The sequence below is a fragment of the Toxotes jaculatrix genome, chromosome 6, assembly GCF_017976425.1.
Source record: "Toxotes jaculatrix isolate fToxJac2 chromosome 6, fToxJac2.pri, whole genome shotgun sequence".
Classification (NCBI taxonomy): Eukaryota; Metazoa; Chordata; class Actinopteri; family Toxotidae; genus Toxotes; species Toxotes jaculatrix.
Window position 1 is genome coordinate 24,256,177 of NC_054399.1, and position 26,627 is coordinate 24,282,803.

General features: G+C 42.4%; 3 protein-coding genes across 3 annotated transcripts; 1 reads left to right on the forward strand and 2 right to left on the reverse strand.

Annotated features, from left to right (window-relative positions):
• Window positions 1-665: 665 nt before the first annotated feature.
• Window positions 666-7,390, reverse strand: trmt1l (tRNA methyltransferase 1-like). The gene is made up of 16 exons (XM_041039417.1): window positions 7,329-7,390; window positions 6,527-6,643; window positions 6,339-6,401; window positions 6,006-6,119; window positions 5,399-5,463; window positions 5,014-5,170; window positions 4,621-4,741; window positions 4,454-4,533; window positions 3,957-4,209; window positions 3,641-3,853; window positions 3,353-3,543; window positions 2,862-2,928; window positions 2,481-2,644; window positions 2,338-2,400; window positions 1,524-1,650; window positions 666-1,099 (listed from the first exon to the last, which is right to left on the reverse strand). Exons 1-16 carry the CDS (start codon window positions 7,387-7,389, stop codon window positions 910-912), a joined length of 2,046 nt encoding a protein of 681 aa, XP_040895351.1. The 5' UTR covers window position 7,390; the 3' UTR covers window positions 666-909.
• A 1,914-nt stretch (window positions 7,391-9,304) lies between these two features.
• Window positions 9,305-12,159, forward strand: LOC121183740 (interferon-induced protein with tetratricopeptide repeats 1-like). The gene is made up of 2 exons (XM_041040944.1): window positions 9,305-9,454; window positions 10,159-12,159. Exons 1-2 carry the CDS (start codon window positions 9,450-9,452, stop codon window positions 11,471-11,473), a joined length of 1,320 nt encoding a protein of 439 aa, XP_040896878.1. The 5' UTR covers window positions 9,305-9,449; the 3' UTR covers window positions 11,474-12,159.
• A 9,254-nt stretch (window positions 12,160-21,413) lies between these two features.
• Window positions 21,414-26,582, reverse strand: prpf38a (pre-mRNA processing factor 38A). The gene is made up of 10 exons (XM_041040516.1): window positions 26,407-26,582; window positions 25,646-25,805; window positions 24,846-24,967; window positions 24,484-24,569; window positions 24,290-24,400; window positions 23,788-23,894; window positions 23,637-23,663; window positions 22,554-22,645; window positions 22,298-22,346; window positions 21,414-21,737 (listed from the first exon to the last, which is right to left on the reverse strand). Exons 1-10 carry the CDS (start codon window positions 26,534-26,536, stop codon window positions 21,692-21,694), a joined length of 930 nt encoding a protein of 309 aa, XP_040896450.1. The 5' UTR covers window positions 26,537-26,582; the 3' UTR covers window positions 21,414-21,691.
• Window positions 26,583-26,627: the final 45 nt, after the last annotated feature.

Below are 26,627 nucleotides of genomic sequence, written 5' to 3' on the forward strand. Positions count from 1 at the left end.
GTGTCTCTCCTCCCCCCTCCTCCATCTCCTCCTCTGTGCACACAGCCAGACAAGGCTGATGACTTTTTTTCCTCCACTGACGCCTGCTGATCTCCCATGATGCTCGAGCCTGAAACTAACGACTAAATAAACTGTTCATGAACGTTCCATGAAAATTGAATTAGTAATAATCCAATGATTAATTCATCCACTGAAATTAATAACATCAACAACTTGGAATAATGACACCTGTGGTTCAAACAAAGGCAACAGAAAGGTGTGTGTGCAGGTGAGATGATGTCAGGCAGCCTGTGAAGCCCCCACACCATCCTGACAACTGACCTAGTTACAGATTTCTGTTACCTGTTATGAGCTTTGATGTTACATACCTTGTTATAAAAACCCTGTTTCTCTCTGGGATTAATGAAGTACTTTCACTGTTTACAGCTGTGTTGATGTTTATCAAACTAAAAAAACAAAACAAAAAAAAAATCTGAAAATTCGGTCTTTGCAGAAAAGTTTTATTATGTTTTAAAGAGAGAAGAAACAAAAAAAAAAGTCAGTGAACCAGCTAAAAAAACATATACCATTTGGATTTTAGAGAAAGCTGAAATAAATAAGAGACACTGTGGATAAACTGGGCTCATCTGTGCTGCAGGATCAGTTTGGTTTTTGCAGTTTGAATAAAAATCCACATCAGTTTTGGTTGGATTAAGTTTCTACTTTGTTCTAATAAAAGCACATCTGAATAGAAAGGAAGTTTTTTTTTTTTAGATATCAGTGCAGTCAGAACTTTGTTTGGGTTTTAAGACAGAGCAGAGCTGCAGTCAGACTAAGACATGTGACTGAGAGCAGAATGATTTTGGTTCTAAAGAACGTGTGTTTCCTCTCAGGTGTTTGAGGATCCACCTCGGCCCTGCTCTATCTTTCTCACGCCGTTTTCTCTGTGCTCACGCTCGTCTGAGTGGCAGGGGCGTTGGTGTACGTGGGGACGCTGTACTTGGTGAGGACAGATTTAAACTGCTCCAGCGAGGCGTCGGTTCGAACTCCCGTTGGGTCAAAGTGAGTCCGGCCCACCCTGAAGCCGGCCTCCGTCAGGTACTGGAGGAACTTGTTCAACCTGTATAGAAAAATAATGTGAAAATCATAACATGTTCCCAGGGTTTAATGTCTGTATTCAAATGGTTTCAGATTTTTAGTATTCTTCTAGAATGTTAAAAGAAAATTCGTCTTATTGTCTGATGTGTCTTTAAATGGCCGAGCTCTACGGCTCCGAGGAATAAGATAAGAATAAGACTGTCACGGCTGGTTTGGCTGTAAATACGAGATTTGCTGCTGGAAACTGTTCGAGTTCACTGCAGCTTTTTGTCATCTTCCTCCAGCTGCAGCTAACTGCTCTCATCCACTTTCAAAAGAAAAAAAGAACCCTTTAAAGACCAAAGATGTTCTCTGCTCACCACAGTGCACTGAAACAGTTTCAGCAGTGGGACACTAGAAAGTGGCCGACATCCTGTACAGTTCGCTGGAAGTCAGAGGTCACTTACTTGGGCATGTTCATGCCTCGGATGCTGTGGCGGTGGATGCTGTAGTAGAAAGGTGGGTGTTCCAGAGACGCATCCGACTTCAGCTTCTTCACTATGTTCCCAGACTCCTCTCCGGTCTTCCTCTTCCCTGCAGAACAACCAAACATCATATCTGAACAGAAAACATGTCAGACATGTTTCATTAACCTGTGAAAACCCACTGATGTCTCCATCTTTGCAAACTCATGCTGTTTGAGATGATTTTGTTCCAATCCACAGAACTGTATTTGAAGATCTAGTGGAGATTTTAAAGACACGGAACGTGTCAGACTGAATCTGGAAGTCTTGGTATTTTTTGGCTTCAGTGTCGTGTTGACATACAGATCATTTTGCATGTGAAACTTTTCCCACAGGACATGTGGGAAAAGGTTTTTTTCTGTAGTAAATGAAACTTGAGAGGAAATTTAGGAGTAAAATTGAGAGTTTAAACATGCAGGCATTCAAATTTCAGTTCTCCCCGCAGAGCATCTTCTGTTGATGGCACAGTTGGGCCATGCTGCCCTCTAGAGGACAGAGGAGGAGTTACAGAAACAGTAAGAGGTCTGTCCTACGGGAATCCTACAGTTCTCCTAGTTTTCCTTGCTGACTCGTCCTTCTCTGTAGTCTCATCACAAAAGAAAGACAGTGCTGGTGCAAACCTCAGTTCAGCAGGTGCAGCATGTTCGCAGGTTCATAAATTCTGAAAGCACTAATGTGGAGTTCCTCCTCAAGGCTACGAGTCCAACTGGTACAAGCTTGGAAAGAACCTCAGGCAGTTACTGTGCGACTGACTCACCTGACTGATCAGGACCTGACTCCTCTCCGCTCTGTAAGGTCTTAATGACGACACCACACTCCACTGCAGAGGAAAGAGAATATCCTGTAAACACGTGTTTCATTGTACAGAAATCAGGCACACGTGGCAGGTTGGTGTTTTACCCTGGTTGGTGAGAGCGGACGGCCCGTGGACAAAAGACTTGAGGGTGGTGCACTCAGACTCGCAGATCAGAGTTTTGACGAGCGGCTGGATGTCGTCCATACTGTGCTGCACCGCCGCCGACAGCATCCTCCTCAGGAAGCCCGTGTTAAACAGAGGACCAGACCTGGACATACGCACATATCTGTAACTGTACTGCACCTGTGAGGACATTCATGACACACATGATTCTAACGTGAAGACTAAAACAAAGTCTTAAAGTCCATCTGAAAACTCAAGTCTTACATTCACGTTTTTGTTTGTTACTATGACCAGATGGCACCAAAGTGAGAAGTTTCCATACATATCAGTGAGGTGTGTCTGTGACTGATGCTGAGCTTTACCATAACGGTCCCAGCTGCACTGCTGTCTTTCCAGGCAGACTTCCATGACAGTTACAGGGCAGCGTGTCTGGAAGAAACATGAGTTAAGACGTGATCATTGCTCCATATGGAACGTGTTCTGAGATATCTCCTGTTTGATTTGGGGCTATGTCTATGTCATTTACTCTCCATTTTTATCTTTCTGTGCTCCTCTGCAGAAAAAACAACAGCAACTTAAACAACAACAGAGTTTCATTACGTATTGTGGCCAACTCACTTATTAAATACAGCTGTCCAATGACAGTTGTCTTTTTAGCCAATGAGGAGGCCAAGATGGCTGCCGACGAAATGTTCACAAGACATTTTTACAGCTTGTAAAGACATTGCCAGTAACGTTGAAGCTAGAATTAAAACCACAGCTCTTGTGATTAAAATCTTCTGAATTTTCAGAGTGATGTAAAAATGAGGAACACACAGCATCAGCCATGATCCTGATCACTTTAAGTACTCACCGTCCACCATGTTTCCTAGTTTAAGGAAGACTCTCTCCTCACACCACTGACAGTGGACCAGTTTTCGTAGCTTCTTAGCCGACTCATCGGCCTGTGTGGGACCCCTGAGGACTCTCACCACCACCAGGACGAAATGCTCCAGCGCTACCGCCAGCAGCACCTCGATGCCTTTGTTACAGCGAGCCGCCGCTCTACGTCACACAGACAAATCAGGTTTACGCTCTGACAGGTTTCTTCGGTCTCTATATCACATTAGGACGCACAAAGACACCAAATTAAAAGGCCTACCTGGCCACAGTGGCGACTACCATGCGCGCAGCCAGCTCTTTGTAGTACTCAGTGCGTACGATGTGACAGCCGTAGTGACGCAGGGTGACATTGGGAGACTTGGCGTACAGGGAGCCGGTGTCTGTGGACGTCACAGAGATGATGCCCAGGTTACGGACATTTCTGAAGGCGGCGTCCAGGTAGTTTACTGCTGTCCCAAACGGATCCAAGTGACTGAAAGATTCAGGAGAGAAACTGATTAAATGAACACCAACAAATATTTAAGAAGTATGTCTCTCCTATGTGAGGGAATTTAAAGCCCCTCATGCATCCATACATGTAGTCAAAAGGTCGCAGGTGCATGATGACATTGGCATCCATCTTGGCCACCTCCACCGTAGCAACGGGCATCGCCTCGACATCGCCGCTGACCCCATCGGGCCCCCGGGGGCCTCGCGAGCCTCCATCCACTCGGATGTGGTTGAGCTCGCAGTTCTCTTTGATCATTTTGACGCACGTGTCGCTGATGTCCGTTATGGTGACTCTGACGGCATTACGAAGGTGTTTCGCCCACTGGAGGCCCATAATCCCTGAGAGACGGACAGGAAACAATCACAGCAGGCGCAGGATGGAGGTTTAATGTTGTAGACTGGAAGCAAAATGTACATTTAGGTTCTTCACAGAATTATAGATTAAACTCTGACAGAAGTCTTCATCATGGCGCCATTTTGTTAAAATGAGTTCTGTTGTTAGTTCTGTTGTTAAAATAGTTAACAGTTTGTTTTGATGCTGTTTTGTTGTTGTAACAGCAGCAGCTGATTGTTACTGTCTCACCTGTGGCTCCAAACGCATCCAGACACTCAAGCGGGTTTCTCTCTTCAGCCAGAACAGCCAGAGAGCAAAACACCAGCTGCCTGAAACACACACACAGAAATGTAGTTATAAAGCAGACGTCTTCAGGTACATGCTCTCGTAAGAACCCGTCTCACACGCACGCTGACCTGTTGGTCTTCATCTTGCGGTTGAAGTAAGTGTCGCTCTTCTGAGGGGTGGTGTGGTTCGGGAGGAGCTGGACGTTTGTACCAAGTTCCTTCATGATTTCATAGGCCTGACCAGACGGAGCTGCTGACACATCAAATCACACAGCTGTAGTTATTCAGGCTGAGGAAGGGTGGATATTACAGTCACACCGGTGGAGGTGTGAATGGTTCCTTTCATTCAGAACAGTCAGGTGAGCTCAGGCTAGTGACTCCTGACTGCTGTGCATCTTTTAATGTAACACACATGTTGGTCATATCATGATATTACAGTTCCATCTAGTCCGATTTCATGATATTGATATGATGTTAATATGCTGATCAGCTTCCTGTGCAGTGTCGATGACATTAGTTTACCCGGCTCTTCAAACGGTACGTCTGAGCTGCCGCAGTAGCTGGCCTCAGTCTCTCCTTTGTTGACGTGGCGTTTCAGGTGGCTGATCATGTCCGTCTTACGGGCGATGGTGACAGAACACACCACGCAGTGGTAGTGAGCCACGTGTCTTCCTGATGCCTGGAAGGTGTTCGCACAAAAAAAAACCCTAAATATCACATCAATTCAATTTACGTGTAAATCATGACAAATAAAAGCACTAAAGCTGCTTCTTGGTTACAGGACTAAGGAAAGGGCCCTGACCTTTAACCCCAAATATTCATCTCACTCGTCTCTAGTTTGCAGAGACTTGTGACATTTGTGAGTGAGATAAAATCGTCCATCTGTGGTTTGTGTTTGACCTCTCACCTGATCTCCACTGAGGCTGGGCTTCAGGTTTCTGCAGGGCAGGTGGCAGATACACATCCTCTGTCCTGTTCAAAGATCAGCAGTTCAGACGTTTGAATCAGGGTCTGATGAGACTCATTTATCTGCACATCTCACTCACTCACTCACTCACACTCTCACACTCTCACACTCTCTCTCTCTCTCTCTCTCTCTCTCTCTCTCTCTCTCTCTCTCTCTCTCTCTCTCTATATATATATATATATATATATATATATATATACACACATATACATATACATATACATACACACACACACACACACATATATATATATATATATATATGTATTCAGCAAAAACTGAACTGATAGTTTTTGCTGTATACAGATGTACAAAACGCTTTAAAATCTTGATAATCACAATCATTAAGTTTTGCCTGTGGACAAAATAGTTGGACATTACTGTCCACATACTGCTATTTTTCCTATTTGATTTAGGGCTTCTACTCCCAGTAAAGAGAAAACTTATTGCCTTAACTTTTCCAACATGGCAACGCCCCTGTGAATGAAGCCAGCTCCTATCCAGCATAAGCCAGTCCACACTGGACCTCACTAACGTTCGTTCCTACCTTCAAACTCCACATAGACTTTCCAGTGGAGGTTCTGCAGGTGTCGACGGAGTTTGTGGCTGTAACAAGCTTTAAACTTCTCCTCCGGACACAGAGGACATGACTTGCGCCCCGCTGATGAGGGAAAACACAAAATCACTTAAGGTGCAACCAACAGTTATTTTCATTATCGATTCATTGGCAGATTATTTTCTTATCAATTTATGCCTTAAACTTAAACATTATTTTTGGCCTCTGTGCTTGAAAAATGACTCAGTGTGTTGTCTAATTTCTTCTCTGGGGAGAAATAAAATGAAGAGAAATGTTGAAGATTTGCTGAAGAAGTGAACTTACCACCGTTGAGGTCGACCAGCATCTCCAGGCCCTCCAGTTTAGTCTGGATGGAGATGTGTCTCTCTGTCCGTAGAAAAGCAAAACATCTGTTTACCTGAGAAGTCTGTACAGATCTATCTGTAAGGCTTTAGTCCACTGTGCTGTTATTAAAGCTTCCTCCTTAAATTCCACAGCTTTGATTAGATTACCAGCAGTCGTGGTGGAGGGTCTGGCATCATTATCTGCAGCAGCATCGTTCTTCACTGCCTGTTCTGCAGCTTGGTCACCAGCTGAGGGAGGATCTCCTCCACCACCACCACCACCACCTCCAGAAACACAGACAGAGAAGACAGAGGAAATAAGAGCAGTGTGTAAAAACCCTGCTGAACTATCTTTCAGGACTCTGGTTCCTCTGTGAGTGTGACTGTAACCACAGCAGCTGCATCCCTGGCTTTACACAGGAGGCTTTTAAACTACATTTAACCCGTTTCCTGTTAAATGAACACGCACATGCTCATATAAGCATTTAAAATGTGCAACAATAAGACGTTTTCAGACTTTCGCGGTGGCCGGAGCTCAGCTGTATCCGGTCAGTTGCTCGGTGAACGTTAACCCGGTAAATAACGGACACTTCGAAGTGTCCAAACTGAGCGGCTCTGCGGTCCTGCAGCGCAGCTCCGTCATGAGACCGTGTCCTCCGAAACTGTGTGGTACAACCCGGCCGTAACAGCCCGGTAACGACTCTACGAAGACTCGGTCACTGGTGTCGGTAACCGGTAACCACAGCGGATCGGCTCGTATCAGCTCCAGTCCCTTTGTCCCTGTTGGTGTTGACTATTTAGGTCCTATGGCGGAGCTCCGTGGTGAGGCCCTCGTTTAGTTCAGCAGTTACAAACTCAAATTCTCCATGAATTCACCGCGCAGCGCTGATGGAGAGCAAACCCCGGTTAATGCCGCACTTTACGGTCCCAGAACCGGGCTCCAAACGGGGAAGCAGTGCAGTTTACTTACATTTGATACCGACGTCCTCCTGGTGTAGCTGAGCAGCGTCCGCCTCTTTGAGCTCCGCCATTACTAACGACAACTACATACGCAGGAAACGTTCCGCCGTACGTAGTCTACGTAAGCTGCGCAGGTTTTGAAGCGTAGCTGTGGAGCAGGTAGTGAGTGTGACTGAAGTGTGGCTCGATCGTGCCACGGTTAAAAGAATAAAACGGAACATTAAACACAGACAACTGGAAAACAGCGTGTTCAAGCTGAAATGTGACAGTGCTCATCTGGTTCAGGCGGCAGGCGGCAGCAGTGTTTGTTTATTTATTCAGGTAGTTTATAGGAAAAAAAAAACCTAAACAATAAACAAGTAACTAGTTTAATGTATATGATATTTACGTCAGACACATATATGCAAACACACTTCTACATTCACGTACTCATAGACATGAATCCACTGAGCAAGACAACCGTACACAATAACAGTGCTTTTAATTAAGGATCTGCGTACTTCCTCCACCACTGAGTATATTTTGAGGTACTTGTACTTTACTTCCATTTTCTGCTACTTTCTGCTTGTACCTCAGATGGAAATATGTACCACATGCTACTCTTACAAGTAAAAGATCTGCTTTGAAAATGTTCCATAAGTAAAAGTATGTGAGTATAATCAGGAAAAAAAGTACAGTTGTGTAAAAGTCCTTACTGTGCACTTACACTGCACGGCTGCAGCTACTTGTTTTCACTATGGAGTAAGCTCCTGATTAACGTCCCTGTTAATTGATTTGATTGATACTTTGGTTTGTTAACTGTCAGAATTGTCGGTTTGTTTTGTCCAGCCAAAAGTCTAAAACTCACAATTATTAATATTATTAAAACAATGAAAATAGAAAGCAGCAAAATGTCACATTTGAGAAGCTGAAACAAAACATTTGGTGTTTTCACTTGAAAAACGACTTAAACTATTTTTCCTGATAGTTCACATTCATTTTCTGTCAAACAGACAATCAACTAATGGACTAATCACTTCAGCTCTACTCGTTCCTGTTGTTAGGTATTATTTATCTTCATATGTTTGCAAAACTCTTCATCACTGCATGTGTCACAGTGCAGACAGTCACAGAGTTCCCAGATGTTCTGAATATTTCAGTGTCTGAAACATTCTGTTCCTATGACTTCCATCAGTTTTGTTTCTTCGCAGTGGACCAGCCACTAACACAGCATTAGGTTTCTGTTGCAGGGGAATGAAAACTTATAGTTCACCTGGCTTTGTTCACACAAATCTACCCTCAGGCCTCCAAACGTTCCCAGAACTAGTTTCCTTCCAGCTTCTCTCCTTTTTGCTCTGGTCTCTCTGGAGCTCCATGAAGTGGGCTCCCTGCAGACTCACATATATGCAAACACACTTCTACCTTCATGCACTCAGATACACATGAATCCACAGGTTGTGCAGGAGAAGGCTGAAGACCTCTCCTAAAAACTCAAGACAAACACAATTATGGGACTGAAGTGTACAGATCAATTACACACTCTCAGTGCACATTCATGTTGAACAATGTTCACCTATCACCTGAGTCAGTAAGCTGACTCAGACTGAGGGTCCAGCTCAAGCAGCATAAACCAGTAAAGAACAACGTTTTTTTTTCTGTCCTTTACACGATGGTGAGACTTTACAGATTTAGTTCATCTGGAGCTTTAAACCTTTAAGGAATAAAACGTTTTCCCTGATTGGAACAACAACAACAAACTGTTCCTATGACTTTCACAAGTTTTGTTTCTTCTCAGTGGACCAGCCACTAACGCCGCGTTAGGTTTCGATTGCAGGGAAACGAAAGCTTTCACCTCGCTTTGTTCGCGCGAACCTTCCCTCAGGCCTTCAACCATTCCCGGACCTTGTCTTCGCCTCAGTTCGCGCCGCGCGGCAGCGAACTCGCGTCTGTCCGCGAACTGCCCGCCTTTAAAAGCCTGTGTCCTCGGTGAGAGGATTCACAGAGCTGAGCTGGACACTATCGCATCACATCGCTGACAGAGAAGCGGGGCGTGGAACAGTTTATGTCAGCGAATCTAGATCAGCCGTAAGCTCAAAAACCAGTCGAACTAACAGGGATTTTAATCACCACAGAGACGAGAACACAGCTGAAGATGAGGTGAGTATATATGTTATGATTTATTCAGTGCTTATTTTAGAGCATCAGAGAACAGGAGATTCAGAGACAATGTTTTTATCATTTATCAGTGCTGCTCAGACTCCTGCATCACTTCGCCCCTCTTCCTCTCACCTCTTTATTCTTTACCTACTTCTCTCCCCTGTGTGTCCATTATTTATTTTTCATAAACCTGGCTGCTTTCTGTTGAGTTAGTAGTACTATAAATTTTCATGTATTATTTGACAGATAAACAGTTTTCTTAGTTTTTAATTTTACCAAAGAGTGGAGGTGTCAGAATCACCCACCCTCTGTCATCACTGCTCTCTTTTATTTCCTCGTTCCTCATACTCTTTCTTGCAGTTAGTGTGTGCGTGTGTGTGTGTGTGTGAATGGTATGTAAAGTGTTTTAAGTTGTCCATCAGAGTGGAAAAGTACCTTGTAAGTGCAGCCCATTCACCAATCTCTTCTATTTCTTTAATCATTTTATGTATTATTCTCTCATTTCCCTCCCATATTTTTTCCTTCTGTCCTTCCTTCCTTCCTCCCTCCCTTCTTTCCGTCCTTGTCATTCAGTGCTTCATGCTCCATTTTTCCTTTCTCTCTTTCTTTATACACCAAGCCTCAGAGTTATTATATCCTTATTATATTATAACCTTCTGAGAATGTGTTTTAATATCTAACCTTTTTAAATTAATCTCCGTCAGTGCTGCTCAGAGTGAAACAACCCTGAAGGCCAAACTGAAGGCCCTGGAGTGTCACTTCAACTGGGATCTGGACACCAACAGGTCCAAACTTTTACGTCTCAGAGACGTGCTGGTCGACATCGGTACTGAGGAGGGCAACAGTTGGCTGGGTCACATTTACAACCTGCAGGGATACATTCACTACCAGCTGGGGTCCACTGATGACGCCAGGAGTTTCTTCAGCAGAGCTGCCGAGGCCTTCCGCCAGACCAGAAAAACAGGGTCAGATGAGGGTCCCTGGCTGATGGTGAACTACGGGAACCAGGCTTGGCTGCACTACCATCAGGGGGAAGAAGCAGAGAGTCAGGACTGCCTGTCAAAGGTCGATGCCCTGATGAATGAATACCCGTCTCCATCGCAGGATGAGCTCCATCCAGAGATCTACGCTGAAAAAGCCTGGACTCTGATGAAGTTCAGCAAAGATAAAAAGCTGCTGGCTGCAGATTACTTCCAGAGAGCCATCAGGATGCAGCCAGACATGGTGGAGTGGCAGACCAGCCATGTGGTAGGGTTAGCGAATGCTTTTAAGCACAGTGACACAGGCCTAGGGGCTGACGTCTTGGAGAAAATGAGAAAAGCCAAAGAACAGGATCCTGAGAACCTGTACCTTGCTGCTTGCTACCTTATGCAACTTGCAAAGAAAGGAGAAGAAACTGAAGATGAAGCACGTGAGTTAGCCAGAAAGATTTTGAGAAATCCTGTCAGCAGTTACAGCGGATTCAAAGCAATTCTAAGGGTTTACAGAACCTATGGCTCCATTGATGAGGCCATTGAATTGGCAGAGGAGGCTCTGGAAAACCATCCAGATGCACGTTATCTGAAAAGATGTGCTGCACTCTGCTACAAATGGAAGATCATTTTCTCCAGGGACAGTCGTCCAAAGCAAAGCATGATAGACAGAGCAGTCAGTCTCTACAAGGAGGTGATTTCTCTTTACCCTCATTCTTCATTTGTAAAGAGAATAGACCTTGCTAATATATACGCAAAGTCAAATCACGGCCTGGCTAAAGCTGAGCAGATGTACCAGGAGCTGCTGGAACGTAAACTGGAACCTGCAGAGCAACAGGTGCTTTACAACAACTATGCAAAATATCTAAACTTTGAGCGACAGGAGCGCAACAAGTCAGTAGAGTATCACATGAAGGCGGCAGAGATACCGGTACAATCCTTCTTTCGAGAGAACAGCATCACAGCTCTGGAGAAGATTAAAAACAGAAGAAAGAACCGAATGTGGAGAGAAATCGAGGTGTTTCTGGCAAACCTGGAAGAACCGTAGTGTTTTTAACAGCACTGGATCTAAATCCCCAAAGAAATATAGATATTCCATTACCAAAAATATCTGGATATATGCATTACTTTGACTTACATACACATTAGGTAAACTAGCAATGGAAGGAATGGAAGTGAGAGCAGAGGATGTTTTTTGGTGAGGTCAGTGGAAGACAAAGGATGCTGGAACGGAGAAAAAAAACATTAACAACAACCTTTAACAACTGTAAAGTTGCCAACAGTAATAATAAACGACCCGAATAACTTTAATAACAGTGGCTCCTTTACTTAAGATCCAATCAGATTCATCCTGTTAATGCCTGGACTTTTACGTATAATGGTGTAATAATGGTGCTCGCCATATTCCTGGTGTTTTAATTCCTTAACACTGTATTAGACGTTTATAACAGAACATAATACACTGCATGAAATTTGCTTTTCTGTAAAATTTTGTTAGTGTTTTATTTGATGTATAACCTGTATCTCATCACTATAGGAGAAAAACAGCTGATTGCATGCACAGGACATATGTTAAACTGTGTCTCAGTTGTACACTGCACTAACAATATTAAATATATACTATGTGTACTAAGAAATCTTGCTTAATTTTCTTCTTTTGGTCCTTAACATTAAATGTGGAAACTTAAAGAGGGGAGAGGAATGATAAAAATGGGCTAGTATGGAATATCACTGTAGGAAGGAAAGAAGGGAGGGAGGGTAGAGGAAGGATACAGAAAGGATGGGTGGATGGGGGATGGGGGCAAAGAGGGGTTAGGAAAGGTAGGAAAAGTGAAAGGGAGGATAAAGGATGGAAGAATGTCAGTAGTTAGCACAGCACCACTAATTAACAGGTGAAAAACGTTTTCTGTCAGTCTTGCACATTCACATCTTTAACGTTTGGTACTGTCACATTCTGCTCTGCCCCTCTCCTGCCCTGCTGCTCAGCCACACCCCTCATCAGCCCAACTGCTTCCACCTGCTGCTGTCACCTGCTCACCATCTCCAATCAAGCCAGTAAATATGCAGCTTCACTCCTCTCACTCTTTGCCAGATTGTCTTTGCTCTCATGCCTGACTCTCCAGCACTTATTCCCAGACTGCTTACCTGGTATTGACCCGTCTTGCCTCCGACCTTTCTTCACGTCCTTGCTCCGGTAATCCACCAGCCTTCTGTCCTTGACTACGAGTACTGCCTGCCTGTTCTCCATTCCTCATCTGCCTGTGGCTGCTTGGCACTCTGCTTCACCTCTCCAGCTCACCTCCTCTGTCGTCGGCTCCTCCGACTCTGTCTAAGGTCCGGATCCACACCAAGCCCTCATTTAACCACCTTCCAGCAAGGCTTCACCAGCAGTGAGTTTGAGCCATTTCTCTTCCCCCAAACTCGTTGAGCCTGTTAAGAACTGTTGGACTGATTACCTGCTCACGAGTCTCCTGCATTCCCTGTCTGCCCCGTTGGTCCTGTGGTTAACTGCTTGCCGAGCACACGGGACTCACCTGCACTGCATCCTCTGGTTGATTGTGTACTTGCTGAATAAAGACTGTTTATACTAATTTGTGGTGCCATTGCGTTCACTCAATACCTGTTACAGTTACAACCAGCTGTTCATGCAGCTCTGTAGTGTGGATGTCAAATGGTCCTGGCTGAGCTGGAATTACATAAGGAAATAAGTTTACTACAGTTCATGAACAGGTCCTCAGTTCACAAGCAGCACTGGCAGACAGACAGGAGGCTGCAGCTTGTATGTCCTTTCTAATTGACTCAAATATTGAACCAGAAAAGAGTTAGAAGCATGTTCTTATGTACAATACACAATGCACAGAAGAACATTTGTCATGTATTAGTTTAATAATGCAGGTTCACTTAACAATGAACACTCTGAACGTGGCCATAACACTGTTCATAAACGTGTGAGTCTTGTTGAGCTTCCCTGGATCAGCACCAGCCTTCACCTGCACCTTAGCTTCATTATCACAGTTAAATACTACAAATATTAATGACATGATTGTTCAGGAAAGCAAATTTATCAGCAGTGGGTAAAATGTTTCTACAAATACTCCTCCTCTGTTGCTCTTTAATAACTAAGCTAGTGAGAAAACTAAAAGTTTGCAGTATTTAATGGATAATGTGTTCATATACTGTCGTAATATTAGTGGTTTCTGTCTGGAAATTGCCCATTTGTAGTTCCATGCAATCAAACATATTTTACAATACTTAAAGATACTTAATAGGATTTTGTAAACTCTCTCACTTCCATCATCTCTGTCATGGTGTGAGAACGGACTTGGAAACAGACTGTGACCGCAGCATGATGGGAGAGGTTTCATGTGGTGACTGGGGAGTGTGTCAAACATCATGTCAGTGGATATGAACCAGTAACCTTTGCTTCTCTATGTGCATTAGCGGTGCATCTGTGCTGGATGTAGTGCTGCTATTAGCACATGTATGGTTGGTATTGGCACATATGGTTTTGGTAAAAAAAGGAAAAATGCCTGTGGCATTAACGCCACTTTACAATACAGACATATGTACATCATACTTCAGGTGTGTTACCGTGTCATACTAAGGGTTGTCCACCATATGAATAAATGTTATTGTTATTGACACATATGTGAATGTAATTGTTTCATTTCCTGGTGTACTACAGACAATAACATTCATTAGCCCTGAGACTACTACACTGCATTAGTCTATATATATATATATATATATATATATATATATATATATATATACCATTATTATAATTAAATAAATGTTTATTATAATAATTTAAATAAAGTTTAAAGCAGACTGCAGACAGACTGCAGGCAGACTGCAGACAGACATGAATGTGCATGGGAACCAGGCAGGAGGCCGAGCCTTGTCAGATTTTAATTCATATTTTTTTTTATTTAGCACTCAGTTTAGCACTGTTTTTGTTTTTGTTTTTGTTTTTTTTTGTATTTTTTTGGTTGTTTTGGCACAATAACAAAGATGGTAAGATGTCACAGGAAATCATATCAATTTGAATTAAGTGAAAATAATTGTAAAACATAAAAAGTATGAACAACAGAGAAACAAGGCCCAACATTTGTTAAGGGTTGTTTTCAGCCCTGATGGGGGATGGGGGCACAGAAGGGTTAGGAAAGGTAGGAAAAGTGAAAGAGAGGATAAAGGATGGAAGAATGTCAGTAGTTAGCACAGCACCACTAATTAACAGGTGAAAAACGTTTTCTGTCAGTCTTGCACATTCACATCTTTAACGTTTGGTACTGTCACATTCTGCTCTGCCCCTCTCCTGCCCTGCTGCTCAGCCACACCCCTCATCAGCCCAACTGCTTCCACCTGCTGCTGTCACCTGCTCACCATCTCCAATCAAGCCAGTAAATATGCAGCTTCACTCCTCTCACTCTTTGCCAGATTGTCTTTGCTCTCATGCCTGACTCTCCAGCACTTATTCCCAGACTGCTTACCTGGTATTGACCCGTCTTGCTTCCGACCTTTCTTCACGTCCTTGCTCCGGTAATCCACCAGCCTTCTGTCCTTGACTACGAGTACTGCCTGCCTGTTCTCCATTCCTCATCTGCCTGTGGCTGCTTGGCACTCTGCTTCACCTCTCCAGCTCACCTCCTCTGTCGTCGGCTCCTCCGACTCTGTCTAAGGTCCGGATCCACACCAAGCCCTCATTTAACCACCTTCCAGCAAGGCTTCACCAGCAGTGAGTTTGAGCCATTTCTCTTCCCCCAAACTCGTTGAGCCTGTTAAGAACTGTTGGACTGATTACCTGCTCACGAGTCTCCTGCATTCCCTGTCTGCCCCGTTGGTCCTGTGGTTAACTGCTTGCCGAGCACACGGGACTCACCTGCACTGTATCCTCTGGTTGATTGTGTACTTGCTGAATAAAGACTGTTTATACTAATTTGTGGTGCCATTGCGTTCACTCAATACCTGTTACAGTTACAACCAGCTGTTCATGCAGCTCTGTAGTGTGGATGTCAAATGGTCCTGGCTGAGCTGGAATTACATAAGGAAATACGTTTACTACAGTTCATGAACAGGTCCTCAGTTCACAAGCAGCACTGGCAGACAGACAGGAGGCTGCAGCTTGTATGTCCTTTCTAATTGACTCAAATATTGCAGTTCATTCACACCATTGAACCAGAAAAGAGTTAGAAGCATGTTCTTATGTAAAATACACAATGTACAGAAGAACATTTGTCATGTATTAGTTTAATAATGCAGGTTCACTTAACAATGAACACTCTGAACGTGGCCATAACACTGTTCATAAACGTGTGAGTCTTGTTGAGCTTCCCTGGATCAGCACCAGCCTTCACCTGCACCTTAGCTTCATTATCACAGTTAAATACTACAAATATTAATGACATGATTGTTCAGGAAAGCAAATTTATCAGCAGTGGGTAAAGTGTTTCTACAAATACTCCTCCTCTGTTGCTCTTTAATAACTAAGCTAGTGAGAAAACTAAAAGTTTGCAGTATTTAATGGATAATGTGTTCATATACTGTCGTAATATTAGCGGTTTCTGTCTGAAAATTGCCCATTTGTAGTTCCATGCAATCAAACATATTTTACAATACTCATACTTAAAGATACTTAATAGGATTTTGTAAACTCTCTCACTTCCATCATCTCTGTTATGGTGTGAGAATGGACTTGGAAACAGACTGTGACCGCAGCATGATGGGAGAGGTTTCATGTGGTGACTGGGGAGTGTGTCAAACATCATGTCAGTGGATATGAACCAGTAACCTTTGCTTCTCTATGTGCATTAGCGGTGCATCTGTGCTGGATGTAGTGCTGCTATTAGCACATGTATGGTTGGTATTGGCACATATGGTTTTGGTAAAAAAAGGAAAAATGCCTGTGGCATTAACGCCACTTTACAATACAGACATATGTACATCATACTTCAGGTGTGTTACCGTGTCATACTAAGGGTTGTCCACCATATGAATAAATGTTATTGACACATATGTGAATGTAATTGTTTCATTTCCTGGTGTACTACAGACAATAACATTCATTAGCCCTGAGATTACTACACTGCATTAGTCAATATATATATATATATACAAAATATATATACCATTATTATAATTAAATAAATGTTTATTATTATAATTTAAATAAATAAAGTTTAAATCAGACTGCAGACAGACATGAATGCAGACTGCATGGGAACCGGGCAGGAGGCCGAGCCTTGTCAGATTTTAATTAATAATTTTTTTTACTTAGCACTTAGTTTAGCACTCAGTTTTTTTGTTTTTTGTTTTTGGTTGTTTTGGCACAATAACAAAGATGTTAAGATGTCACAGGAAATCATATCAATTGAAAATAATTGTAAAACATAAAAAGTATGAACAACAGAGAGGCCCAACATTTGTTAAGGGTTGTTTTCAACCCATTTTTTTTTTATTTAATTTTTTTTTTTTTTTTTTTTTTTTTTTTTTTTGGCATCTTAATTCCCTCCCTTCACCCTTTCTTCTTCTTGTTTTTTTTTTTTTTTTTTTTTTTTTAAATCAGAGATCCAACATTCCTCCCAGAGCAAGCACTTGGCAACAGTGGCAAGGAAAAACTCCCTTTAACAGGAAGAAACCTTGAGCAGAACCGGACTCTGGGTAGGCGGCCATCTGCTTCGACCGGTTGGGTTATCTGAAAAAGGTCTTTTTTTTTTTTTTTAGTGGGTGAGGGAGGGAAAGGCAGCCTAGGTGGTGCTGCTGCTGGATGCCGGCTCCTTTGACTTCTTAAACCTCTTTGGTTTCCTCAAGCCCAGAAAGTGGCGGGCTCTCTTCCAACCAGAAGCTTTCTTTGTCTTCTTGGAGCCAATCTCCTCAGGCACCTCGGTCTCCTCCTGGCAGGTTTCCTCTTCGTGCACATCTTCAGACTTTTCCTTCTTCTCTTCCTCTGTGATGTTTTGTTGGAGAGACTGGTTGTCTTCTTTCTCAGCCTCAGGCTTTGTTGACAGCTCAAGGTTGAGAGAGAGCTGAACTTTGAGCTGTGTTTTCAGTTCCTCCAGTTCTCTCCGCACAGCCATCTCTTGCTCAGTAGCTTTTTCTTGTGCACGTCTCATCTCTTCTGCCATCTTTTCGCATAGGATGTCCTTCTCAGAGTTGAGAGAGAGCTGAATGTTGAATTTAGTTTTCAGCTCCTCCACTTCTCTTTGAAAAGCCATCTCTTGCTCAGTAGCTTTTTCTTGTGCACATCTCATCTCTTCTGCCATCTTTTCACATAGGATGTCCTTCTCAGAGTTGAGAGAGAGCTGGATGTTGAATTTAGTTTTCAGCTCCTCCACTTCTCTTTGAAAAGCCATCTCTTGCTCAGTAGCTTCTTCTTGTGCACGTCTCATCTCTTCTGCCATCTTTTCACATAGGATGTCCTTCTCAGAGTTGAGAGAGAGCTGGATGTTGAGTTTGGTTTTCAGCTCCTCCACTTCTCTCTGAAAAGCCATCTCTTGCTCAGTAGCTTCTTCTTGTGCACGTCTCATCTCTTCTGCCATCTTTTCACATAGGATGTCCTTCTCAGAGTTGAGAGAGAGCTGGATGTTGAATTTAGTTTTCAGCTCCTCCACTTCTCTTTGAAAAGCCATCTCTTGCTCAGTAGCTTCTTCTTGTGCACGTCTCATCTCTTCTGCCATCTTTTCACATAGGATGTCCTTCTCAGAGTTGAGAGAGAGCTGAATGTTGAATTTAGTTTTCAGCTCCTCCACTTCTCTTTGAAAAGCCATCTCTTGCTCAGTAGCTTTTTCTTGTGCACATCTCATCTCTTCTGCCATCTTTTCACATAGGATGTCCTTCTCAGAGTTGAGAGAGAGCTGGATGTTGAATTTAGTTTTCAGCTCCTCCACTTCTCTTTGAAAAGCCATCTCTTGCTCAGTAGCTTCTTCTTGTGCACGTCTCATCTCTTCTGCCATCTTTTCACATAGGATGTCCTTCTCAGAGTTGAGAGAGAGCTGGATGTTGAGTTTGGTTTTCAGCTCCTCCACTTCTCTCTGAAAAGCCATCTCTTGCTCAGTAGCTTCTTCTTGTGCACGTCTCATCTCTTCTGCCATCTTTTCACATAGGATGTCCTTCTCAGAGTTGAGAGAGAGCTGGATGTTGAATTTAGTTTTCAGCTCCTCCACTTCTCTTTGAAAAGCCATCTCTTGCTCAGTAGCTTCTTCTTGTGCACGTCTCATCTCTTCTGCCATCTTTTCACATAGGATGTCCTTCTCAGAGTTGAGAGAGAGCTGGATGTTGAGTTTGGTTTTCAGCTCCTCCACTTCTCTCTGAAAAGCCATCTCTTGCTCCTTTGCTTTTTTTTGTGCACGTCTCATCTCCTCTGACATCTTCTTACATAGGATGTCCTTCTCAGAGTTGAAAGAGAGCTGAATGTTGAGTTTAGTTTTCAGCTCCTCCACTTCTCTCTGAAAAGCCATCTCTCGCTCACTTGCTTCTTCTTGTGCACGTCTCATCTCCTCTGTCATCTTTTTACATGGGATGTCCTCAGAGTTTCGAGAGTGCTGAGCTTTGAGTTTAGTTTTGAGGTCCTGGGCAACAATCTTGTTGGCGTTGTTGACCAATATATCGGCGTTTTTCTTCACGGCCTCCATGTCTGTTCTTATCTGTTTCTCCCTGGCGATGGCCTGGTCTTTCAGGGATCTCTGCCTCTCCAGCTGTCTTGTGGTCTCAATTAGCTGTTGTTTGGTCGCATTCAGCTCTTGTCTGGTCTCATGCAGCTGCTGGCTAAGTGCGATTCTCCATTGTCTCTCTTGAGAGAGGTTGGCGCTGTCCCTAGCTAGCTGGTTATTGCGGTTGGAAACTTCTTGCTGATGAGACCTAACAGTCTTTTTGCCCACCTGCTGGGGTAGTCTGATGGACATCAGGGGTTGAGGCTTGGGTCTTGAACTCTCCATTTCTTCAGATGGTAGAAGAAGGTGGTAAAGTTGTTGCTTTTCTTCAAACAGGTATTGTCACTATCAGCGGTCTTCCTTTGATAGATGCAAACTGTCGTCTTCCTCAAGGTGCTGGATCACTTGCCAATAGGTCTGAAATGATCTGGCTGTCTGAAGAGCTGCAGTCTCATTTAATATAGAGAATGATGATGTCACAAGTGATATCATCATCGATCAGTGATGAGCTCACTAACCCAGTGAACATGATTCCTTTGATGTTGGCTTTGATCTTGAGGACCTGTTTCTTCTGCTTTTAGCTTTTTTTTCTACATGTTTAAGTTCAAATTCACAAAGTGTGATTCAAATATAAACCCAGGACACAACCATGTCTTGTTTTAATGCACTGTGCTCTCAGTCTCTCTCAGTGTGTCTGTGTCACGCTCTGTCACCCACAAGTCTTGTCCTCTACCTACTCTACTAATATTATATACTGCTGGGCCTCTCAAACACTTCTTTTGAGATGTGATTACAGTGCCATCAGGCCAGATAGTTTTGCTTGAGGTAGAGCTCCTCCGAGTCACCATTCTAATGTTTAATTATAAATGAATTTTTAATATTATCCAGTTTAAATGGGATGTTGGGGTGGAATGTTACCCAGGGAGCATTCATTCAAATGTTTACCAACAATATTAAGAGTTTATTTAGATTATTAAGAGAATATTAAGATGTTTTTTGACACTAATTAAATTCTGTGTGTGTTATGGTGTTGTACTGGGCTGCACTACAGGTTTTTCTAATATTCTGCCACCTTCATGTAAGTAAATAAGGGTCAGAAACATACAATTTAATGTACGTATTTCTGATAATGTCAACAAAAACCAAAACTGTTAACTCTGTAAAGATAGAAATTATGGCAACACGGTTTTAGTCAAAGTCAAAGTCTGCTTTATTGTCAGTTCTGCCATGTGTATAACACATACAGGGGACTGAAACTGCGTTTCAATCAGACCCATGGTGCAATAGAAAAATTGGAGTAAAGACAGAAGTCTTTGTGACACTTCTTGTTTGAAGCTTCAAACAATAGCCCCATAGGATAACTAGGACCTGGATGAATAAGAACCTACACAGACATATCTTTAATGTGATGGTTTTATTGGTTGTAGTTGTAATTTTTTACTTTCCAATGCAGCTTTAAAAAAAACAAAGAAAAAAAAGGATCTAATCAAACATAATTAAAAAAAAAGGCTAGATTTTTATTTTGCTTTTGCTGTTAAATTTATCCAAGTGATCAGATTTGAGTAATAGGATTTTAGTTATTGCAGGATTGTCTCATTTATTAGCACATCTGCTATTTTATTACTTTCTGATGCCTAATTCTAAGTTAATGTTTCATCATTGTTTTACAGCAGATTTTGGCTTTTGACTCCATTCAGAGTTAAACTCTACAAACTGTTGAGAGTGAAAATCCCAGGAGATCAGCAGTTTCACTCAAACACTCAAACCAACAATGAGTCCACAGTCAGAGCCACTGAGATCCCATTTTCTCATTCTGGTGTTTGAGGTGAACATTCATTGAAGCTGCCACATCATTGGCTGATTGGATAATTGCATGAAGAAGCAAGTGTAGGGCTGTTCCTACTAAAGGACTGGATGAGTGTTTTCTATGTGCATCTCAGTTCACACGTATTTACAGCTCATGTACCGATGCTAAAAGATTTTTTTCCTTATTCAAGACTTAGAGTGTCCAGTGCTCCACACACACTAGTCATTTACAAAACATTAAACAGGCAGTTTGTACTTTAACCCCTGTAAAGATAAATTCACTACATATTTATTGAAAACTTTATTGGAACAATGTCAGTTTAACTCCTTTAGTCCTTCTCCAAAGACAGCGTTTACATTTTCCCATGTTCAGCTGTTGTGTTAACCATTTAGTGTGGCATGAAACTGGACCATAGTTGTAATATTTTTAACGTGTGTTATTTGACCTTATAAACAAACTGCCAAGAGCATCAAACAGGAGCTGTGTGCCCTCGTCTTCCTCAGGGATCAAACAAACTTCCAAAAACACAGGAATATTGAACCGGGATCTTTATTTCTAAGACAAACATCAGGCAAGAGTCTGAAACTCATTCTCATTATACAGAAAATGTTTACAAGAAAACCATTTTCGACATTTACACATATCCAAAAGTTACTGATAACAACCAATATTATCTGAAAATGGGGAGCAGAGTTTTCTGTCTCAGAGGGTTTGAACCACAGGTCAGTGGTCAAATATCTAATATTGAAAGTGACAGTTTGGAGATTAAAAAAAAAAAAAAAACAGGAAAAGATATAAAAGCAAAGGGGGATCACTCGTTTCCTCTCCGACTCTTCTTGTGACTCTTTTTTGAACTCCTGTGGTGTGAAAGAAAAACAAGAAATGATGCACATCTCATTACGAATAATGACTTAAACTGGAGACCTGTTCATTTTCCATTCACTTTCACACATTATTTTAAACCACTGACGAATCATAAATGGAGCTGGAAGTCTCAAACCTTTGTTCATCAGCTGATGAAGATCATGTGATACAAAGCTACCATACAGACTCTGTGGTGAGATTGTTGTGTATCAGTTCAGACTGAAGTGTATCGCAGCAGCCTGCGTCAAACACAGATCCTGATTTATGTTTTGTAGTTGAAGGCTGCAGTTTTAGGCAAAGTTACTGTTCAGCTGCTTGTGATTAGACAACATTTAGTAGCTTCTTTTGTTATGGGAAGAAAAAAGCATTTGGTAGAAAAACATTTTTATACGTTTATTATCCAGTATTGAATAAAAGAATAGTATTGTGTCTGAAACTCAGGTCTCGTATCTGCACTGTTTTCTAACTTCTAATGATACCCAGCTCCACACAGGCTGATGAACACCACAGAGATTTTAGGAAATGGTTTCAATTACTCAAGCTGATGCCTCACCTCTCTGGGGACTTTGAGTGGCTGCGATGTCTGTGGCTTCTGTGGTGACCTGGATCACAACAATGAAAAAGACTTTAGAATAAGTCCCAAACAACCATCACTGGGTACACTCATACACTCACTCAGGGCCGTTTCTCTCCAACATTATATTAGAAGAAAAAATCTCAATGGGATCAATGAACAACTGTGCAAACTTTCACTGGATCATTGGACACTGGAGGAGGATGAGGAGTCCTGCTCATTCCTGTTTGTTTACCTGGGGATTTGGAGCGGTGACGCCTGTCTCTGGACCGACTGCGGTGTCTGCGGGGACTCTTGCTGCGATGGCGGTCTCTCCGTGGCGATGGACTGATTACAACACAACAAAAGACATCAGTGAGCCCAGGCTACAAATATTTAAAGGTGACAAATTATTTACAGTGGGTACAGAAAGTATTCAGACCCCCTTTTTCACTTTTTGTTATATTGCAGCCATTTGCTAAAATCATTTGTTTATTTTTTTTCCTCATTAATGTACACACAGCACCCCATATTGACAGAGAAACACAGAATTGTTGACATTTTTGCAGATTTACTAAAAAAGAAAAACTGAAATATCACACGGCCATAAGTATTCAGACCCTTTGCTCAGTATTTTATAGAAGCTCCCTTTTGAGCTAATACAGCCATGAGTCTTTTTGGGAATGATGCAACAAGTTTTTCACACCTGGATTTGGGGATCCTCTGCCATTCCTCCTTGCAGATCGTCTCCAGTTCTGTCAGGTTGGACAGTGAACGTTGGTGGACAGCCATTTTCAGGTCTCTCCAGAGATGCTCAATTGGGTTTAAGTCAGGGCTCTGGCTAGGCCATTCAAGAACACTGTGCTCTTAGGAACCTTAAATGCAGCAGAAATTGTTTTGTAACCTTGGCCAGATCTGTGCTCTGCCACAATTCTGTCTCTGAGCTCTTCAGGCAGTTGCTCTGACATGCACTGTGAGCTGTAAGGTCTCATACAGACAGGTGTGTGGCCTTCCTAATCAAGTCCAATCAGTATAATCAAACACAGCTGGACTCCAATGAAGGTGTAGGACCATCTCAAGGATGATCAGAAGAAATGGACAGCACCCGAGTTAAATATATGAGGGTCACAGCAAAGGGTCTGAATACTTATGGCTGTGTGATATTTCAGTTTTTCTTTTTTAATAAATCTGCAAAAATTTCTCTGTCAATATGGTGAGCTGTGTGTTCATTAATGAGGAAAAGAAAGAACTTAAATGATTTTAGCAAATGGCTGCAATTTAAGAAAAAGTGAAAAATTTAAGGGGGTCTGAATACTTTTTAAGCTTAAAGCAAACATACCTTCGTCTCTTTGGAGATCTGCTCCTCCTGAAAAAGAAAAAAAAACACAAAAGATGATTTAAAAGTGAACTCAGAATTTAGAATCACTAACGTAAACATGTATTTGATGAAAATGTCTTATTTCAAATTGAGGGATAATTAGAAAACAAACCGTCTCGGTGAGCGGCTGCGTCTGTAACGAGGTGATGGAGAGCGGCGAGGTCTGTCGTTGTCACGGTAACTGCGTCTGTGGGGTTCCGGCGTCTGAAGTCTCTCTGGCTGCAAGCCAAAAAAAAAAACACAAGCATTTTTAAACCTCTAATGCTTAAAAAAAAAACCCAAGCTTCATTAGTAGTAAATTGAATTGTTGATGTCCACACAGGGCATTATAAAGCATTTAATAACTTGCACAACAACAATCTGTGTGACTCAGCGGGCCTCCCACAAGTGCCCTGTTCTTCATAATAACTTTTACTGAGATTGTTTTAACCGACCACGAGGAAGACATCGGTCACATGAACTCGGAGTTTGGCTGCTTGTCTGGTCTCCAGACTCCCACCAACATATATGCATGCACCACCAGTACACATGTACATGCCACCAGTACACATGTACGTTACCATATCTGCCATTTCAAATGATAGTTATTCACTTCACAGCCAAAGAGTTTTCACCTTCTCCTCTTCCTCATCATCTTCTTCACTGCTCTCCACTTCATCCAGGTCTTCCTCCAGAGCGCTGATACGTGGATCCAACATCTCAGCCTCCTCCAGGACTTGTCTCTTCTGTAACAAACACACACACACAAGCAAACATCAGTGGTGTGGGCATGTGAAACTAGCTGAGTGTAAACATGGTGTAAACATACCTGAAGCCGGGGCAGAATGATGTCACACATCCTCTCTGCGTGAAGAAGCTGGTCAATGAACTCATCCACATGCATCAACTCAAACTCTGACACAGAAAGGTAAAAATGGAAGAGAATTTGCTGTAATCAGAATGATATTATCATACATTAACAGTATAATCAGACTCAACTTGTTAGTTTGAAAACAGACAAATAAGAGGCACAATAAACTGTTTTTGTTCCGGGATGTGCCGCAAAGTAAAGAGTGAAACCAGTTTTGGTTTGGTTTATGTGGCCAGAGAAGTGAAAGCCACTGGAATGGAGCACAGCTCAGCTCAGCTCAACACCACACAGCCACTGATGGAGTGACGTTTGCAACTCACCTCCGTTTCTGTTCTGACTCTTGATCTTTCTGTAGTCGTTGTACAGAGGCTCCAGGTATTTGTAACAATCCACTGCAGTGCCAGTTAATCTCATGTACGTCGCTCCAAGTAAACGAACATATCTAAAAACAAATAGTGAGAGCATGATGAGAAAAACCACAACACCTGGTTCTCAAAACCCAGAACGAGGAGCCAGAAATCATTTCAGGTAGCCATCCATACTCGGGTCTAAAAGTATACCAGAGAATATTTGAAAACATCATCTTCAATATAGGTTTTATTCAAGTTTATTCTTGACAAAAATGCTAGCTCATTTGTGTGACTCAGGTGTAAATGTCAACGCAAATTAAAGTGTAGCTGCAAAAAGAAGGAGTTTGCGTGAGGCTGGATGGTGCAAGACATGACTGAATTCAACATTCAACTTCTGTAGTGAGTAAATGAAAGAAATGAAATGAAGTCATCTACTGAAATACCTGTCCAAGAAATTGGACACGCAGTCTGAGCACTCTCATTTTGTGCCATCCAACAGATCACAAAACCACACAGAGGTGGTGATGTTCGGATTCAGAATGTCACGGGATTTTCTATTCGACAACATGTCATCCTGCTGGCCTCAATGAGCAGTTGTTCTCTGGTTTGTGTTACTGTGTCACTGCACGTATTCACACAGCTCATGTAACTGCGCTGAAGTCATCGTACACTTTGTGACCATACAGTTGTGGCTGACGAGTTGCTGGAAAACATCTTCTCCGATATACAGTCTATATAGTCAGCTTAACCTATGACATATGTGAACTCACTTGAAATCTTCATTTTTTATGAACTCGACGATGATGTCTTTCTCTGGCTGAATCTGCAGCATCTTCAGTGTAAGACAGAGGAAGGGAGTGGGCTTGATGTTCCCGCCGTAAACTCCTCCAACGTACCTCAGCTCCATGGCTTTGTCAACAACCAGTTCAGCTACGGATAACACAACATGCACATGCTTTATTAACAGTCACTGTTACGTTAAAACAGGAAAAGGGACAAACACAAACCAAAGCTGGGGAGGCTGACTGGTGTCAACGTGGTTTAGTGTAGCATTAAGGTTTCTCTCCACTGAAACAGGACAAACTGACCCAGAATAAAAGTACATAAAGTATGTAGATGGAGTGCTCAAGTCATTTTTTAAAGTTTTGTAAATTCTCTGGTAAAAAGCTAAGAAAAGCCAAGGGATGAAATGAACATACTTTCTTTGGGGTGTTCAACCTTAGATCGAGAACAGTTTGGGGAACTACCTAATATTGGGCTGCGGTGACTTCATAGCTGTTTGTTGCATAACAGTGAACAATAGTATGTTATGAAGTTCTAGTTTAAAACAGAGCAACTTCAGTTTGTTGCTTAACTAAATTCTTCTGAAGTGCCACACATTGTCCATTAAATGTTAGGGAAAGTTTCGCGATTTTGAGACTATTTGAGTGATTTTAAATAAACAACAGGGGCATGAAATTTTCAGTTATCAACGTTAGCCGAAACGAAGCTAAGGTTAGCTCGCGGGCTAACACGCTAACATGCTACTTACCGGTCAGACCGAAGCACTCCTCCTTCCAGTATTTAGACTCGTAGATTCGAGTTCGGATGATTTTCTCCACCAGATACTGTGGGTTAGTCCCGTGTATGCTGTTGGCATCTTTAACGGTTCTGTTTGCCATCAGAAAGAAAAATGATTGTTAGTTTTCTCGTATGAGCCTGCGAACCTGCGGCGGAAATGATAATAACACTTCCGGTTCGAGTCCCTGAATT